At 33.8% G+C, this 19,946-nt stretch overlaps 1 protein-coding gene across 1 annotated transcript; it reads left to right on the forward strand.

Annotated features, from left to right (window-relative positions):
* The first annotated feature begins 18,104 nt into the window (after positions 1 to 18,104).
* MC9 (metacaspase 9) lies at positions 18,105 to 19,717 on the forward strand. Its single transcript, XM_068616182.2, has 2 exons — positions 18,105 to 18,758; positions 18,949 to 19,717. The coding sequence occupies exons 1-2, from the start codon at positions 18,404 to 18,406 to the stop codon at positions 19,545 to 19,547; spliced, it is 954 nt and encodes a 317-aa protein (XP_068472283.1). The 5' UTR covers positions 18,105 to 18,403; the 3' UTR covers positions 19,548 to 19,717.
* The last annotated feature ends 229 nt before the right edge of the window (positions 19,718 to 19,946 follow it).

The following is a 19,946-nucleotide window of genomic DNA, read 5'->3' on the forward strand; positions in this document are numbered from 1 at the left end:
ATCGTTCCACTCTTTAGCAGTTGCTTCACTAAATTATATCTCAATTGTATATGTTTGTGCTTTCCATTGTAAGTTTTATTTTTAGCTAGAGCTATTGTCGATTGGAAATCATAATGCATTGATACAGATGGGGTTGGTTTCATTTCTAACAGAATGTTTGCTAAGAAGTTGTTCAACCACTCAACTTCATTATCAGCCATTTTGAGAGAAACAAACTCATATTTCATTGTTGATTTTACAATAATTGTTTGTCTAACTGATCTCCATGTAACTGCACCACCTCTAAGTGTAAACACATAACCACTAGTGGATTTTGTCTCATCTGAATTAGAGATCCAGTTAGCATCACTGTAACCTTCTAGCAATGCGAAAAATCCATTATATTCAATGCCATAATCCATTGTACCTCTCAAGTATTTCACAAGTCTCACAAGCATATCACAATGATCCTGACTAGGACATTGAGTGTACCTACTCAGTCTACCTACTGCATAAGCAATATCTAGTCTAGAAAAGTTCATTAAATGTGATAGGTGTCGTTTAACAGTCAAATTAAATATGATTCCAGTATAGACCTGTCTAATGCTAAAAAGATGATAGTATATATTGTTGATCAAGAGTGATCAAGTGCTTTGAAGAATCCAAATCCAAGGTGTTTGATGAAAGGTTGGTGTTGTTGTTGTGTTTGGGTGGGATCTGGGTATAATAGAATGTGATCCACTCCTTTCGTTGAATCTAAAACTGATGTGATTTAAAACCTTTTTGAAATCAAGTGTTTTTCCCATTCAGTGAAAAACAACCTGTTGTTTTGTCGAATCAACCGGTTGTTTTGCTCTTAGGAGTTTTGAAAAGGTTGAAAACTGTTTTAGTTTGGTTGACTTAACTCTCAAGCCAAACAATCGGTTGTTTCGTGGTTTCAACCAATTGTTTCTTTGAAAATCCTAACAGAATTTAGTTTTGAATGGTGAATCTACTTTAAATGTTTTTCAACTGAATACGCTCCTTCTTTAATTACTTTGATCAATCTTTGGAAAATATAAATGGTTTGTTTATGTTTTCAAACAAGTAAGAAACAGTTTTGAGAAATTCAGTTTGAGATATTTGATTATAAGATTTCAAGATTCACATCAAACTTTGGGTTTTCAAAGAGAGTGGAATAGGATTGCAATTGTATTCAATTAAGATTGTACTGTGATCATGTGTAATCCTTTCTAACCCAATATATTTCTAGTGTTGTGTTGCCAAGGAGTATTGTGTGTTCTTAAGGTGTTCAAGATCAATACTCTTGGTGTGTTTTGCCAAAGGTAGTTTGTTTCTTGAAGGGTTCAAGGTCACTACTTTGGTGGTTTCTGTTTTGTAATTTGGTTTGATTGCTTAGTGGATTACCCAGTGGTATTCTGGGGACTAGATGTAGCTCTTGGCTTAAGAGTGAACCAATATAAATTGTTGGTGTATTTCTCTCTTACCCTGAACTCATTTAAATTATGTTTTAAGTTTTGCTAATATAAACAACCGATTGTTTCGAAGAAACAACTGATTGTTTTTTTGTTGCTTTGCTGTTTTATTGCTTAAATTCTTGGCTAACTTGATTCCTGTTCTGGATTCACACAACGAATTTTGTTAAACCTGAAAAAGTTTTCAAAATCCCCTCTTAAACAATTCACTCCCCTCTCGTTTAAGGTCATATATTCTAACAATTGGTATCAGAGCTTGGTACTTGAAAATTATTCAAGTTTGATCCTAATTTTTTTTTTCTATGGTTGATAAACTACCTTTGGGGGAGGGTGCTTCAATTAACATGCCACCTTTGTTTTGTGGTTTGAATTATCAGTTTTGGAAGGTTAAAATGAAAATCTTTGTTGAATTTCTTGATAAAGGAATTTGGGATGCAATTGAAAATGACCCTTTTATTCCTAAATTTGAAAAGGATGGATTTTCTATTGAAAAACCATGGTCCCAATGGACTGATGCTGAAAATAAAAAGGCCAAGTTTGATTGCATTGCCAAGAATATCATAATCTCTGCTTTGAACTCAGATGAATTTTTCAAGATCTCACATTGTGCATGCATCTGCTAAGGAAATGTGGGATACTCTAGAGGTTACCCATGAAGGAACAAATGATGTGAAGAGAGCAAGGAAACATACTCTAATACAAGAGTATGAGATGTTCAGAATGCTAAAAGGAGAATCAATTGTTGAAGTACAAAAGAGATTCACTCACATTATCAACCATCTAATGAGTCTTGGAAAAACCTTTGACAAAGAGGAGTTAAACATCAAGATTCTCAAGTGTCTTGATAGATATTGGCAACCTAAAGTCACGGCTATCTCAGAATCAAAGGACTTGACATCTTTGACTACAACCTCCTTGTTTGGAAAGCTTAGAGAACATGAGTTGAAGATGAATAGACTCAATGTTCAAGAAAGTGAAGACAAGCATGTAAGGAACATTGCTTTGAAAGTTGCCAAGCACAAAAATAAGCAAGACTCAAGTGATGAAAGTGAGGAAGAAAATCTTAGCTTGCTATCCAAAAAGTTCAGCAAATTCTTGAAGAGAAACCGCAACAAGAAATCCAACAAAGAAAGGTATGGAAACAAGAAAACTAGTGATTTCAATTCTATTAATTACACTTGCTTTGGTTGTGGAGAACAAGGGCATATAAAAGCTGATTGCCCAAATAAAGAAGGCAAGGAAAAGAAGTCAAACAATAAGGAAAAAAGAGGAAAGTAAAAAAGAGCCTATATTGTTTGGGATGAAAATGAAGTTTCTTCATCAAGCTCCTCATCAAGCGAAGATGAAAAAGCCAATTTGTGTTTGATGGCTGAAGGAGACGATGATTCAAACAGTGTAAGTTCTTGTGCCTCCGTAAATGCTGAAAACTATAGTCAATTACTTCAAGCTTTTAAAGAAATTCATGAAGAAGCTAACCGATTGGCTCTCTCAAACAACCGATTGAAAGGGTTGAATAACTGGCTTGAAAATAGAGTCAAGACTCTTGAAGAAGAATTGGAAAAGTCAAAAATTGATTTTGAAAATCTTGAAATGCATTGCAAAAATTCTTCTCACTTGTGTGACTCTAAAATTTGTAAAAATTGTAAAACTCTTGAGAGTAAGGTCCACTATCTTGTAAGAACTGTGGATAAACTTTCAAAGGGTAAATCCAACTTTGAAACTGTCTTGGCATCCCAAAAATGTGTTTTTGGAAAATCTGGTTTGGGTTTTAATCCTCAAAACAAGAAAAATGGGATTTCAAAGCCTTTTTCAAAAGTGTCAGAAAAACAACCGATTGAAAGATTGAAAGAACCGGTTGTTACATGTGTTTTACTGCATGAAGAGAGGCCACTCAATTAGATTCTGTAAAATTAGGAAATATTTTGTTCCTAAAGGTATTATGAGATGGATTCCCAAAAGTTCTGCAGTTCCCATTGATAAAGCTGAATCAAAAGGACCCACATTTGTAAGGGGACCAAATCTTGTTGCTTGAATTTATTGTGTTGCAGGGATACTAAAAGAAGCATGGAGTCTTAAGTTATTTGATCAAGCGTTTGGAAGAAAAGGAGTTTGTTCGGAATTGAATTAAGGTTTTGTACCAGCTTAAGGTGTCTTGAAAGCCAAAAGAAGCATTCTTGATCATAAATAATGACTTATTGAAGGGACTTCATGATAAAAGGATAAGACTTTCTTTGTCTTTGCTTTTCTATTATAAATTCATGCTAAATTCATCATCTATGTGTACATGTACAATTACATTTCGATTATTCTCTATTTTTGTTTTAAATCTCAATCATTGTTGTTGCTGCAGAAAAACAACTGATTGTTTTCTCGAAACAACCGATTGTTTCTTCTCTGGCAGCACTGCATAAAATTGATTTAATTTCCTTATGCACTATATCTTTTACAAATTTCTTTTTTAAAGGGATTATGAGTCAATAAAGCAGTCATGAGGTATGATTTGGTTCAGGAGAAAGTTGTTTCTTGTCATAAAAGAAATATATTTCATATCTTGGAAATTCAAGTGCCTTTATGACTAGTCAAATCAACATGTGTTGACCATGTGATTTTCTGGTAAGGGCTGACGTGGTTTTGTGCAAGATTGGACCAGATTCCTCTTCTTGGAGACTGAAATCCACTGTAACCAAAGGATCAAAGAGAATTTTTGTTTTGCTATAAAACCCTCTGTAGCTGTTTTTCTACACAAAAACAACCCATTGGCATATCTCTTGCTGCATCTCATATCTTCCTTTGTTTTTCTGATTTCTCACATTCTGGTTTCATGGATTCCACTCCTCCATCATCAAAATGGATTAAAACCAGAGTTGTAAGATCAAGAGGACGTCTTGAAGTCTGGTTTTCAAGAGACAATGAATTGATTGAGAAATATCGCTTTGAAACAAGTAGAAAAGTGATAAACAATCCAAAAATTGTATCTTTTAGATGGTTGAAGAGTCAAAAGCTGGATGATGTGAGAAGGCTTCTCAAAGAACAACTACTGAATAGGTTCTTAGAGATGAAAGGGAACATCTATCCGGATCTTATTCGAGTTTTCTACACCAATTTAAAGTTTGAAGATAACAATTTTGTCTCCCATGTCAAGGGTGTCGATATGGAGATCACTCATGAAGTGTGGGCTGCTGTGACTGGCCTAAAGTATGATGGCTTGAGAATCAACAAAGGGAACATTGGTGTGGTGGAAGATGTCAACAAAATTCAATATTACAAAAGCTGTTTGAAGAATCCTCATGCTCAAGTAAGAACTTGTTCGGTTGGAGGGTTGAAATTGAATGAAATATTGTTGGCTCTCATTGTCACTTGGATTCTAACACCAAGAGGGAGAAACCATTCTTTTCTAACTGAGGAAGATCTTGTCTACATATACTGCATAATGAGCAAAGTCAAGATTAATTGGATCCATATCATCAAGGAACACATGCAAAAGCCTATGAGGTTAAGTGATTATCATTATCCTTATGCTATCTTGATTTCTATATTCTTAAACTATTTTGAAGTGAATCTTGAGGATGAAACATCTGAGTTGGTGAAATCAACACATGAAGTGAACAATGGTTCACTAAGCAAGATGGGTTTTACCAAGATCAATGGAAGATGGGTAAGTAAGGATGGTGAACATGGTGGTTCCTCAAGTGGTTTTCATGTTGAACATGGTGAAGAAGATCAAGAAGCTGCTGAAGGTGCTGATATGGATGTTCCAGATGAAGAACAACCTGCTATTGACTTAGGTGTTGGAACAAGTGTTGGACATCAAGGAAATATGACTCCTTCAATGTCTTCCTTTGAGAGTTACATGGTCAATAGGCTATATAGCTTTGCTAAAAACCAAATGAATCTTCATGATCTTTGTGTTACAAATTTTTAGAACTTTGACAATAGATTTCAAAGCATGGATACACGTTTTCAGACCCTTGATGAACAGATTGAAGTTGTTCAGAATTAGATTTTTGAGTTGCAGTATGGAAAAGAAGATTGAAGAAAAACAATCGGTTGATATCATGAAACAACCGATTGTGAAGCTTGGAAGACAAGTCTTTGTTGTTCTTTCTATGTTTGTATTGCTTTACTTTGGACTATTCTGTTTTCATCTCTTCCTAAAGTCTATTTGTGAAGACAAATAAGGGGAGAATATGGTTTTTGTGTTGTCCTACAAAATGTTATAACTATGCTATATCTCTGTTTTAAGTTTCTGTTGCATTATTGGTTTGTATGTCTGTTTTGGTTGGTTTTTCTGCTTTTGGATTTATGCAGAAAACTAGTTGATGTATGATCATAACCTTCTATGAGAGATGCTCTGGATTGCATAACTTTTTGTTTTGCAGGTGCTGTTTCAGATTCAATCAAGATCAACACAACCAACTATGGATTTGTCTTCATCAAATAGGGGGAGATTGTTGATCAATAGTGATCAAGTGCTTTGAAGAATCTAAATCCAAGGTGTTTGATGAAAGGCAGGTGTTGTTGTTGTGTTTGGGTGGGATCTGGGTATAATAGAAAGTGATCCACTCCTTTGTTGAATCTAAAACTGATGTGATTTAAAACCTTTTTGAAATCAAGTGTTTTTCCCATTCAGTGAAAAACAACCTGTTGTTTTGTTGAATCAACCGGTTGTTTTGCTCTTAGGAGTTTTGAAAAGGTTGAAAACTGTTTTAGTTTGGTTGACTTAACTCTCAAGCCAAACAATCGATTGTTTCGTGGTTTCAACCAATTGTTTCTTTGAAAATCCTAACAGAATTTAGTTTTGAATGGTGAATCTGCTTTAAATGTTTTTCAACTGAATACGCTCCTTCTTTAATTACTTTGATCAATCTTTGGAAAATATAAATGGTTTGTTTATGTTTTCAAACAAGTAAGAAACAGTTTTGAGAAATTCAGTTTGAGATATTTGATTATAAGATTTCAAGATTCACATCAAACTTTGGGTTTTCAAAGAGAGTGGAATAGGATTGCAATTGTATTCAATTAAGATTGTACTGTGATCATGTGTAATCCTTTCTAACCTACTATATTTCTAGTGTTGTGTTGCCAAGGAGTATTGTGTGTTCTTAAGGTGTTCAAGATCAATACTCTTGGTGTGTTTTGCCAAAGGTAGTGTGTTTCTTGAAGGGTTCAAGGTCACTACTATGGTAATTTGTGTTTTGTAATCTGGTTTGATTGCTTAGTGGATTACCCAGTGGTATTCTGGGGACTGGATGTAGCTCTTGGCTTAAGAGTGAATCAGTATAAACTGTTGGTGTATTTCTCTCTTACCCTGAACTCATTTAAATATTATTTTAAGCTTTGCTGATATAAATAACCGATTGTTTTGAAGAAACAACCGATTATTTTTTTGTTGCTTTGCTGTTTTATTGCTTAAATTCTTGGCTAACTTGATTCCTGTTCTGGATTCACACAACGAATTTTGTTAAACCTGAAAAAGTTTTCAAAAATCCCTCGTAAACAATTTACCCCCCCCCCTCTCGTTTAAGGCTATATATTCTAGCATAGATGTGGTCAGATGACCCCAAGTCGTCTCCTAACGAATCCAATAGTGATTCAGTTAACCGAATTCAAAATCTATTTGCAAGCAATGAAAAGTTAGTAATAACAATAATAATAAAAAGGGGGTTAAGATAGTTATGTAGAAAATATAAAAGAGATGGAAATCGCAAATAAAAAGCGGTTGATCCCCAAGTTTTTCCACCATTGAATTCTTCATAGGTTCTCTAAAGATTAATCTTTTCTCAATCCTCCAATAGAGCTAAACCAGATTGAACATGCACAGATAATCTATTTCTCAAACTAAGTATGCCTAGATAATTGGGAGCTTATTACATTTAATTGAATTTTCTAGACCACACACATTATTCATGCAGTAAGTAGATTGAGTAAACATACTCAATGTCCTAATTAGGATAACTGGGATGCACTTACAAGACTCATGGAATACATAAAAGGTGTCATTGTATACTTGTGCTAGAAGGGTATAATGATGCTAACTGGATCTCTAATTCAAATGAAACAAAATCTACTAATAGTTATGTGTTTACACTTGGGGGTGATGTAATTACATAAAGATCAGTCTGGCAAACAATTATTGTAAGATCAATAATGGAATCTGAGTTTGTTGCTCTCGAAATGGATGGAAATGAAGCTGAGTGGTTGAAAATTTTCTTAGCACATATTCTATTAGGAATGAAATCAACCATATTTGTATCAATGCATTACACTACAAGAAATTTAATATTTACATATCGATTATTACATATGGATTCAAATCCGTATGTAAATTGAGCATTACATACAGATCTTGATCCATATGTAAAGTAAGCATTACATACAGATTTTTACATACGGATTTGGATACATATGTAAAGTCAGCGTTACATACGAATTTTTACATACGGATCTGGATCCGTATGTAAAGTGAGCATTACATACGAATTTGGATCCATACGTAAAGTCAACGTTACATACGGATTTGGATTCGTATCTAAAGTGAGCATTACATACGGATTTTTACATACAGATTTGAATTAAATATTTTTAATAATTGTAATAATAATAATATTGATATTAGTGATAATATTAATATTAATATTAATAATTATATAATATTATTAGTAATAATAATATTAATATTATTAATATTAATAATATAATAATATTTACAATATTTAATAATATTTTTAATAGTAATAATATAAATTATATTATTAATATTATTAATATTATTAATATTATTAATATTATTAATATTAATATTAATAATATTAATAATATTAATATTAATAATATTAATAATCTATACCATATATATAATGGGGATTCCCTATAATTGTTTTTGATATATATATATATATAACTGTTTTTGATATATATAAAAAAGTTAATTTTTTTTTAGTTATTTTGGAAATATTGAAACAGTTATCAGAATGGAGTTTTTGAACGTAAAACAATTTTGAATTTAGTTTTTTGAAATATATCTTTATTTCTTCAATTTTCACTCACAATTTCTTTTCAATTTGAATTTATATTTGGAATTTTTATTATCATTTTTCTCTCCTCCCTCTTTCTCACTTTATCTCTTTTGTTCATATCACTTCCATTAGATAAAAAGATTCATTCTTCAAGATAAGAGTAAGAAGAAGAGCATGCATCACACGTTAGTCTCTATAAGTGAGTTTTCTACTCTGCTTTTCATTTTCGTACATCGAAGGCGGAATACAGAGAATTCAGATTGCACAGGTACAAAGTTATCTTGACACCATTGTTGATGTGGGCATCAACGGGGAGGATGAATGCGAATATGACATTCTTGCGGAGAGAGGAAAGGGGTTAGAAAATAAATATTTTCTAAAGGTTTGTTATGAAGTTTCTCATCTTATTCTTTTTCTTTTCATTATTATATTTCTCTTTCTTTAGTTTTATGTTAGTAACAACAAATCAAAATTAGTGATTCACTATAATGATGACGTAATTTCTTTAAGGTACAAAGTTAACTTGGCATCATTGTTGATGTGGGCATTGACGGGGAGGATGAATGCGTTCTGAACATTGTTGCGGAGAAGAGGAAAAGGATTGGAAAATAAATATTTTTCTTAAGGTTTGTTATAGAGTTTCTCATCTTATTATTCTTTTTTTTTTCTTTTCATTATTATATTTCTCTTTTTTAGTTTTATGTTAGTAAGAACAAATCAAAATTAGTTATGTTTATTGTGTTATAAATTTAAATTTTTTTAATATATTTTTGACTGTAACTTAATTATTAAAATAGTAGGTTGAAACTCATAAATGATGAGAGAAAATGTTTCTATCTTATTTTTACTTAACAATATTTGATATTTAAAAGATATGAATACATATAATAATATACAATATAGTAATAATATTATTAATATTAATAATATTTGATATTTAAAAGATATGAATACACATAATAATATACAATATAGTAATAATATTATTAATATTAATAATATTTGATATTTAAAAGATATGAATACACATAATAATATACAATATAGTAATAATATTATTAATATTAATAATATTTGATATTTAAAAGATATGAATACACATAATAATATACAATATAGTAATAATATTATTAATATTAATAATAATAATAATAAATATAATAAAAATTATAATATGACAAAAGAATTTGTCTGGTGTAGTGGTTAAATCTTTTTTGGTAACTAAAGGGACTTGGATTCGAGTAAAACATAAAACATGCTTAATGGGTGGACACGTTGAAAACAGGCTCTAGACTTACATTAGCTTCATTTTCCTTACCTGAAGGACAAATGTAATACAAAGAAAAACATGACCAAGATAAAAAGCTATATGGGGTACATAAAAAACAACACCATTTCCATCAACAGTGAGTGAAAGACCTTTCATAGCCTCCACCTCCTCTTCAGGCAAGAATCTCCTCAAGATTCCATAGGAAAAACTGATGTCAACCAATGAAATAGCAAGTTAAACAATTTTGAAAATGTGCACATAAGTCCATTAGTGATTGCATGCATAATCAGAACACAAATTATAATGTGTTAACAATGCTTCGTAGTTTTTTTTCTTTCTTTGGTCTTTTACAGTTAATTTGTTAGTTGTGTGAGTTGGTGAAGACATCCTATACGATTGATATGAAGCTTCTTGTAATTGTAATTGATCCCAGTGAATAATATACAAAGTTCATTTTTACTCGTGTTCATTCTTTTTTTTCTAAAACTCTAGAATTTTCACAAGATAAAAAAATGTCAATTTCAATGTTTGATTTCTTAAGATTATATATAGTTATTTAAAGCAATATGTAAACACCACATGCGTAAATCAGGGATTATAGTAAGGTTCTCACAAAGGGGTGAAGATTGGTTTCCCAATTTCAAGAAGCTAAGTAACATAGTTCTCCATGGAAGTGAGAAGTGATCTTTGCTTTATTATTTCGGTATAACCCTGCATATTATATGAGAAAAAACCTTTCAGATCAGAAAAATAATGAATGATTAATGGTTCATATAATCAACAAGAAAAATAAACGGGGAAAACATGAAAGAATATTGACTCACAACAGCCTTCTGAATTTTTAATTACACTTATCACTTGATTAAGAATCTTATCTTGTCACCAAATAAATATATATATATATATATATATTGTGTTACAGTAACATTTATTTGGACTATCATAACCTTTAAGTTGTAAAAGAAGAGATGTGTACTACCATATAAAATTATGATGAGAACCCCATGTAGTATAGTTAGATGGCAGCAGAGGCTTGCATACGTTAGCAATGACACAACTGAGTTCATTAAATAAATGAAAGTATGCAGCTGCATAATTGGTGAAATTGTTTCAATTATTTTCAAAATATAAGATGAGCATTTAAAATAATCAAATTTCAATTACTTTAAGGTAGTAGCTAATTTCCCCACAAGAATACAAGGATCAATTTAAAGAGATGCATATATTTGACACAAAAATAGACTTAGTTTAAAGTTCTTCTTTAAACTGTAGTTCATACAAGATATTGATCCACTCACCTACACAACATATTCATATACATATACATGACCTCAAAAATTGTGAGAAGCTTTTCCAATACTTAACTTCGTGTGAAATTGCTCAATCATTTCATTCTCCTGGTGAGATTACAAGAGTGGAGAAAAGGAAATATAAAGCAAGAAAACAATTAACTTGATGATGAAGAAAGCATGTCACGAAGAGCATTACAAAGCATCAGTCTGAAAATACTTCCTAATGCTTTGGTATGGCAAAAAAATATTCCACATGTCTTCAATATCTGACAAGCCAAAAAGATAACTCGAAAAAAATATAAAACCTAGCTCCTAGCATTTATTATCATATTCATCAACTAGCCAGTTATTCTTAATATTAAAATAATAATTATGAAAAAATAACATACTGGATTTTTTAAAAGATTTTGGACACATAATCAAGGATAACTCATTATCAGTTCTTTGACAAAATAATCCAACCACAAGTAGGATGGTGCAAAAGTTCAAAGTTCAATTGTACGAGTTTAAAAAACAAAAGAAATTAAATCAATCACTGACTTGTGCTAAAGTTATGATATGGATGATCTTCATCACTGAGATGCTTCTGAAGCTTTATAGATTGTAATGTTTCAGGGGGAAGGGGGAGACCAAGAGAGATTAGGAACATTTATCCATAAGAGGATTAAAAACACAATTAGAAAACAAGCTCACTCATACATCCTAACCATGAGAAAATCGAAGGAAAAATAAGAAGAATGAACCGCAGAAGAACGAAGAAGAAGACGACGACTACCGTGAACTTGAGTAGCACATGAATTGGAAGAAGGAATCGAAGAAGAACCAAACCATGGAAGCATTTGAAGAAGATTATCAATGTGTGGGCGAATTTGGGAGTAGTTTTGGAGTTCAAAGGGATTTGAGATTTGAAATTTGGAATTTGGAATACGCTTTGGAAGATGAAATTTGGGATTAAGGTTTTGTTTGGATTAGAGGGGGTGGGGGAGTGGAAAATTGAGGGTGTGAGAGAGTGGAAGTGTGAAGAAAGTTTAGGTTGTTTGGATTGGGGTATGTTAGAGTGGATGTGTGAGGAAAGTTTATTCAAATTGGTGAATGATATGATGGTTGTAAAGGATATTCTAATTATTTTTAATGGTATAAATTGTAAGATTACAAATTTATCCTTGTGTATAAAAAAATAATTTTTTTGTACATTTTAGTTAATTAAAATAATGTAAAATTTTAATTATAAATAAAAGAATATAAAATTAAAATAATAATTATTAATAATATTATTATTTAATACATTTATTTAATTATTATTAATTTATTTAATTTATATTTATTATCATTATTTTTAAAAAATTATTTTAATTAACATTATTATTTTATAAATTAATTTTACATATTATTTTTATTTTAATATTTAAACATTTATATTATTAATATTAATAAAAAATTTACTATTATAAATATATAAATATTTATAATATTATTATTTATTTTATTATTATATTATATAATTATATTATATTATTATAAAGCCTAAAATTTCAAATCATGTATTTTATTAATTCTGATTAATAAAGAAAAAATAGATGTACAATGTATAATTAATTCATAAAAAAATTTATAAAAGAAATGAGGGCACATACGTCATTACCACATTCTTAGGTGACTTTTTTTTTTCTCCCTTTTCTTTCTCTGCACTTGTGAGAAGGAACCTTCACCTTTCAGTCATCTACCGGAAGGTGTTTAAAATTTCTAGAATAGTAGTTAATATTTTTTTAATAGAAGAAATTACACACTTTTATCTACAATTTTTTTTTTAACTTTAATAGCAGTTTTAGTAATATTTTATATTTTAATTATATTTTATATTTTGTATTCACAGAACATGTATTTTTAGTAATGATGATTTAGTTTTTTGTTTACATTTATAATCTATCATTCATCTTCATTACTAATTAATTTTTAAATCTCTTTATCATGTCACATTCAACCTATTTATTATTATTATTATTACTATTACTATTATCATTATTATTATTATTATTATTAAACAATTATATTTAGCGACCGAAAAAAAATCGGTGGCTAAAAAATAAACATATTTGACGAACCGATTCGGTGACAGAAATAAACAATTATATTTAGCAACCGAAAGAAAATCGGTGGCTAAAAAATAAACATTTTCGGTGGCTAATTCGGTGACAAAAATAAGCAATTACATTTAGCGACTGAAAGAAGATCAGTGGCTAAAAAATAAACATTTTCAGTCGCTAATTCGGTGAAAAAAAATAAGCAATTACATTTAGTGACCAAAAGAAAATCGGTGGCTAAAAAATAAACATTTTCAGTCGTTAATTCGGTCGCAGATATACTTTTCCCAATTTGTCACTCTCATGTTCAGTCGCTGATTCGGTCGCCAAACTAACTAATCAGTAACAATTCATTCGGTCGCTATTTCGGTTGCAGATTTGAGACTGGGGATATTTAGTGGCGATTTCGGTCGCTGAATTCGGTGACTAAATGGTCATTTTCTTGTAGTGTGATGAAATCATCTATATAAGTATCAAGTGGGTCACTTGCATGAGAAATTCGCAACATCACTATAACACTCATGAATATCGGGCGCAAGATCTCTATATAAGTATCAGTTGTTTTCTGTATTGTCAGTCATAAGTCCTACGATTGTAGTAAAAGTAGGCTGAAAACACGAACAAAAATGATTTCTTGAGGCATGAGTGATCACTGTCTATAAAGACTTATTTGTGGTGTATTGCGCAAGTCCCCTAGGACACAACAAAAACTTCTCGAATAATACCAAGGATATCAAAACGAACAAGCTGTTGGGTATGAAGCCATGACCAATTAGGTTGGTTGACTAGACACCATGTTTAGTGAGTGGGCTTAATCATTGTGTCCCTTTTATAATCTTTAGTTAAAGAGATCATTGTACTTGTAATTGGTGTGCAACAGGACATAATGAAAACTTAATAGCTGCCTGTGTGGATGTAGGTTGCAGTTGGTGACCGAACCACATTAAATCTTGTGTTGTTTATTTTCTACAGTTGATTCGTAATTGTGTGTTGCTTTCGCGTGCGTTTTTTCCCATCAAGTGGCATCACAGCTTGGTTCGTTTACACACTAGAGATTAAATCAGTAGAAATTAATCGACGAGACGTGAAAATTGTGACAAAGCTAGGGTTTCGCAGGAGCGACATTAGCGTCCCAAAGCTAGGGTTTCGCAGAAGCAGCAACAACATCCCAAAGCTAGGGTTTCGCAGGGGTTGCAATAGCATCCCAAAGCTAGGGTTTCGCAAAAGCGATAACAACGTCCCAAAGCTAGGGTTTCGCAGGGGTTGCAACGACGTCCCAAAGTTAGGGTTTCACAGTGGCCCAGGATTCGCGACAACACAAACCTGCAACTCGCGGCAGGTGTGCACAGTAGGCGGTGCGACGTGCAGTGGTGTGGGTCGCGATAGGAGTGGTGGCGTCTCGCGACGTTCTGCAAATGGCTTGCTCGTAGTAGGGTTGTGTCCAGGAAGTGCGGCGAAATGTGCTAGTGCGGCGACATATCACGTTTCGCGGCGAACAGGTGCAGGTGCTTGCGGTGAACGAGACGACACAAAGGTGCAGTGCGATGGCAGTCACGGAAGACGCAGGGTGACACTTGCGTTTTTCTGCTGGTGCAACAGTGACAGTGCAGTGCTAGGCGCGGGGGGTGGTTGCTTTTCACTGCAACATGAAGTTAAGACAATTCAGTTACTGAGCACATTAATAAAATGAATTCGATCTTAGCCAGACTTATGTCAGTGGGCATTAAGTTCGATGATGAAGTTTAAGCTTTACTACTGTTATTGTATTTGCCTGACAGTTGGTCCAGAATAGTTACAACAGTTACCAGTTTAGCGGGATCCGATGGATTCACTTTTGAAAAGATTCATGATCTCATTCTTGGCGAGGATGTCCGAAGAAGGAGTTTTGGGGAATTATCTAGTGAATCGCTATATGTCATTAGAGGTAAGAAAAATATCAGAGATAGTGGGAGCAAGAACAAAAGAAGGAGTCAGTCAAAGACTCGGGATTGCTCAAGTGTAACATGTTGGAATTGCAAGGAGGTGGGGCATTTCAGGAATCAATGCCCAAATGATAAATAAGTCAACATTGCAGAAGACTTCGCGGACAAGGACCTTTTAGCCTGTTGTGCGGATACCAGTGTGGATTCCTGGGTCATGGATTCTAAAGCATTGCAAAATCTAGTTATTGGAGACTTTGGAAAGGTAAGACTAGCGGACAACAAAACTCTTGATGTTACGGGCATGTGTGACATAGTGTTGAAGACACCAGTTGGTTTCTGGACTTTGAAGGATGTCAGAGTTGTTCCAAGCCTGACGAAAAGTTTGATTTCTGTTAGGCAGTTGGACGAACAGGGACATGAAGTGAAGTTTGAAAATCAGTAGTGGAAGGTTGTCAAGGGAAATCTTGTCATGGTCTGCAGAAGAAAGAGAGGTTCGTTGTATATGGTCAGATTACCGTTTGAGGGAGTGACCATCCCAGTTCAGAAGATAAACAAAGTCCGATTCACAGAATCTTGTAGGCAGAAGAGGGTTGTCTTTACAAGAGAGAAACCCAAAACCACAGGTCAAATTCAGGATGAACGAGCATGGAAAGGTTCAAGTAGACCAGTCAGAGGTACTTAACTGAGGTTCCTAGACGACAGTGGGTTAGGAGAACCAGTATTCCGGCGGTTGAAACTTCTCTAGAAAATTTCTTGTTGAATATGGATAGTGTTTGTTCTTAGGTTGTTCCAGGATCCGGCAGTTCCTGTAAGTGGAGCCGGTAGGAACAGAGAACGCATCAGTGACTGACGTGTTGAAACTCAGGGGAGTTTTAACGAAGTCTTCAAAATGATTAAGAAGGCTGGTGGCAACTAGAGGTGGAAAATTGAGTTTCGTCAACAGATTACAGAAGTACATGTACATAGTTGAAGCGCAGGTGAACATTGTTCCGTGGCTTCAAGTGGGAGATTGTTGGGTATGAAGCCAGGAGTAATTGGGTTGGGCTGACTAGACACCATGTTTAGTGAATGGGCTTAATCATTGTGTCCCTTTTATAATCTCTATTTAAAGAGATCATTGTACTTGTAATTGGTGTGCAACATAACATAATGAAAACCTTATAGTTGTCCGTGTGGATGTAGGTTGCAGTTGGCGACCGAACCACGTTAAATCTTGTGTTGTTTATTTTCTGCAGTTGATTCGTGACTGTGTGTTGCTTCCGCATGCGTTTTTTCCCATCACAAGCAACTCTTAGAGAGTGAAAACCCAGGATACCAAAAATATTAGAAAGGAAGAGATAAATAATGAAGAAGAGAAAAAAAAGGAAGAAAGCCATGAGAGATATATTTTTGGAGCAAAGTGGAGGCATATATTTATTGATGGAGAAGAACACAAATCAACAAAACCGCTCCATGAGACTAACCGCCAAAATTGAAGGGAACTGTCGAAAAAGGGGGAAGACCTCCGGAAATGGAAGAAGGTAGAGGATTTGTAATGTTCCAAACCTCTCCACCAGATTTGGACCACACGAGAAAAAATGGATGTTGTGCGCGCCATCCTCAAAGCATATTCACTTTCGTTTGCAACGTCTTAAGATCTTTGACAACTCCTTTAACAACTTCTTTTACAATATCTCGATTCGGTTTTATAGCAATATTTTAAAGGACTTGCGCAACACTTCGTACATAAAGTGATCATCTACGTCTCAGTGAATCAACTTTATTTGTGTTTTCAACCTTAATTTTCTGTTGTTGATGTTTTGAATACCCCTTTAAAACAACCAAATTTTTTTGTGTAACGGTGAAAACAAATAACAAAATTTTCAAAAATCACTTTTATGAATCTTCTAAAATCTCAATAATAATGAGTTAATTACTTTTACAAATATTATCGTCAAGATTGAGTGAAGTTTTTTTTAAAAAAAAAGAAAAAGAAAATACATACTAATAGCCCATTAGCCCGAAAGCATACTTAACAGCTAGAGAGCGACCACAAAGATTTGATATTTGGAAAACGAGGCAACGTGGTTTTTATCGATACTTATTTGGCCGGTCGACCCATTCCAACTACTATTGATGAACGATCCCCTACCCCGGAGGTACAATAATGACTCGCCCAAAAAGAATGATACTTAAGGTTTACAAGTTAGAAACTTTAATTTTATGGGAAACTTGTTTTTGGCCGGTGGGAGAAATGCGCAAACTATACCAGGTTTACTTGCACGCAAGGCCTCTATCAACACAACAATAATAACATCAATTAATTAACTTATTTCAAACAAAATATGATTATAAAGCTTAGCATGGCTTCCAAGTAATCTGAGAATGGCCATTTAATAGCTTAGCTTTACTTGTTAATTTGGAGATTTAATTTAAAAAAATCAAAAGTTCGTCTCTTAGATCTTTTATTTAAAATAATTATAATTCCTCTAGGTGTTGAATTCTTGATACAACATTATTTTCATACACATGGTAAACCTAAACCATCTAGTGGGTATGTGAAAGTCATGGATCCCTTCGAAAGAATGAAGTTAGTATATTTAAGAGACAAAAATAAATAAATGTTTAATGCAAATTTATAAAATTTTAAAATTTGAAAGTTCTCATTAATTAGAGATTCTATGTAGAGAATCTGCTTACACTTATCAATTGCTGTAAAATGATGAACCAAGTGTATACGTTTCTTTGGATGATCAATCACATGATATGTCATTTTCAATATGATGTTGCTTAGACTTAGATCAAACTTCCAAGATTATACAGACAGTCAAAAAGTTCAAGTTAAATATTCTTCTTAGCTTAAAAAAGTTACTTCAAGTCAAATGGGAAACACGTTATTTCTTTCTTATTCCTTGGAAACTAACCAGAAAAGAAAAAAAAAAGTGGATTTGACCAAATTCATGTCACTATTCATTCACCCTTTTCATAGTTTTCAAGCAAAACCCCTTTCAACTGTTTTGCAAATTTCTTTATTATAGTTTCCAAGATAACAACTTGAGATTCACCAATTACCATCTTTAATTTTTGAACTTGTGATCCAAATTACCATAACTATTGTTTCCCAAATAACATTCCAAAGTTGTAACAATTGTTAGTTGAGCAGGGTTCTTCACACACACCACGTTTTTGTCCAAAACAGAAGTTCCCTGGCTTGTAAGCCAACACAAACGTCTTACTATGTTGCTTGTGGCAAATCCAATAGCCAAATGCAATGCTCCCCCAAGAATTATATAAATGGAGGAAACTGAGTGAGTAATAATGACACAGAGAAACCAATCTTTCTAACAAACTTTGTTCAATTGTTTTCAAATCTTTGAAGTGAGATCAAAATGGAGGGGCAGAAGAAGAGGTTGGCTGTTTTGGTGGGGTGCAATTACCCCAACACTGGCAATGAGCTGCATGGTTGCATAAACGATGTGTTGGCCATGAAGGAGACTTTGGTGAAGCGATTTGGGTTTGATGACAATGACATTGAGGTGCTCACTGATGCACCAAACTCTTGTAAACTGCCCACTGGTGCTAACATCAAGCAGGCACTGGCTAAGTTGGTTGATGGATCTGAAGCAGGAGATGTGCTATATTTTCACTACAGTGGACATGGAACTAGAATCCCTTCCAAGAAACATGGCCACCACTTCCACCATGAGGAGGCTATTGTGCCTTGTGACTTCAATCTCATCACTGGTTTGTATAGTTCCCTCTCCAATCACACAATTGAAATATCCAATCACCACTTCTCACTTCACTTTCACATCATTCATTTTTAAGCCTACTTTGCACAATCAGCCCAACAACACCTTAAGTGTTGTATACTGAAGCAAAGTAGTTGTATATCAAAACATCATTACTCATTTTACAGTGATGAAACATACAGATTTGGACTTCCGGCAACTAGTAAACAGGTTAGCAAAGGGTGCAAGCCTGACAATCCTCTCAGACTCGTGCCACAGTGGAGGCCTCATCGACAAAGAGAAAGAGCAAGTAGGTCCATCTTCATCGCTTCAAAAAGGTCCCATATCGAAAACCACTAACACCCTTACCCACAAGACTATCCCTTATGACTCCATACTACACCACCTCTCTTCCCAAACCAAAGCCACCACCACAGACATTGGAACCCACATGCTGGAACTCTTCGGATCCGACGCCAGTTTGAGGTTTCAAACTGTGTCGCATGCTCTGTTGGAGGCGCTGGGACCCGACGAGGGGATCCTGCTGAGCGGGTGCCAGGCGGACGAGACCTCGGCGGACATGAACCCTGGCGCCGGCGGCGGGAAGGCTTATGGGGCGTTCAGCAACGCGGTGGAGATGGTGCTGAGGGAGAAGGAGGGTGGGTTGAGCAACAGAGAGGTGGTGGTGAGGGCCAGGAAGGTGCTGCAAGGTCAGGGGTTTGAACAGCATCCTTGCCTCTACTGCAGTGATGAGAATGCTGATGCTACCTTCTTGTGCCAACCTCAGAAAACAGAACAATGATCTGTGAGATGATGTGTTTGTGTGTGCAGAGTTTGATGTGTGACATGGTTAATTCCATAATGTTATGTTGATGTACCAATGTTATCATTTAGAACACCACTTCTCTATGCTTTTCCTCTAACTGTTTCACTCCAATTCAGAATAAATAAGGAATATACTGTTATTATTAATTGAGGAATGCAATGTATGGTTTATCAGTTTACTAGCTAAGTTTGAGTGAAGCCTATAACTCATTGGTTTTCATATTTGTCTTTGTTTTGAAATATTCTTCTACTTAAGAACTCTACTTAAGACTTATGAAGCTCAGACATGGATACGGGTACAGATACAGGTACGGATACGACACGGATACGAACACGGAAATATGGCTAAATTGAAAATTATAGGACACGGGACACG

This window comes from Phaseolus vulgaris, chromosome 1 (genome assembly GCF_051622355.1).
Source record: "Phaseolus vulgaris cultivar YP4 chromosome 1, ASM5162235v1, whole genome shotgun sequence".
NCBI classification, from domain to species: Eukaryota; Viridiplantae; Streptophyta; class Magnoliopsida; order Fabales; family Fabaceae; genus Phaseolus; species Phaseolus vulgaris.

Coding starts and splice junctions, on each gene's coding strand:
- MC9 (XM_068616182.2), top strand. CDS start 18,404: ATGGAGGGGCAGAAGAAGAGGTTGGCTGTTTTGGTGGGGTGCAATTAC. Junction 18,759..18,948: donor TGACTTCAATCTCATCACTG/GTTTGTATAGTT, acceptor TGAAACATACAG/ATTTGGACTTCCGGCAACTA.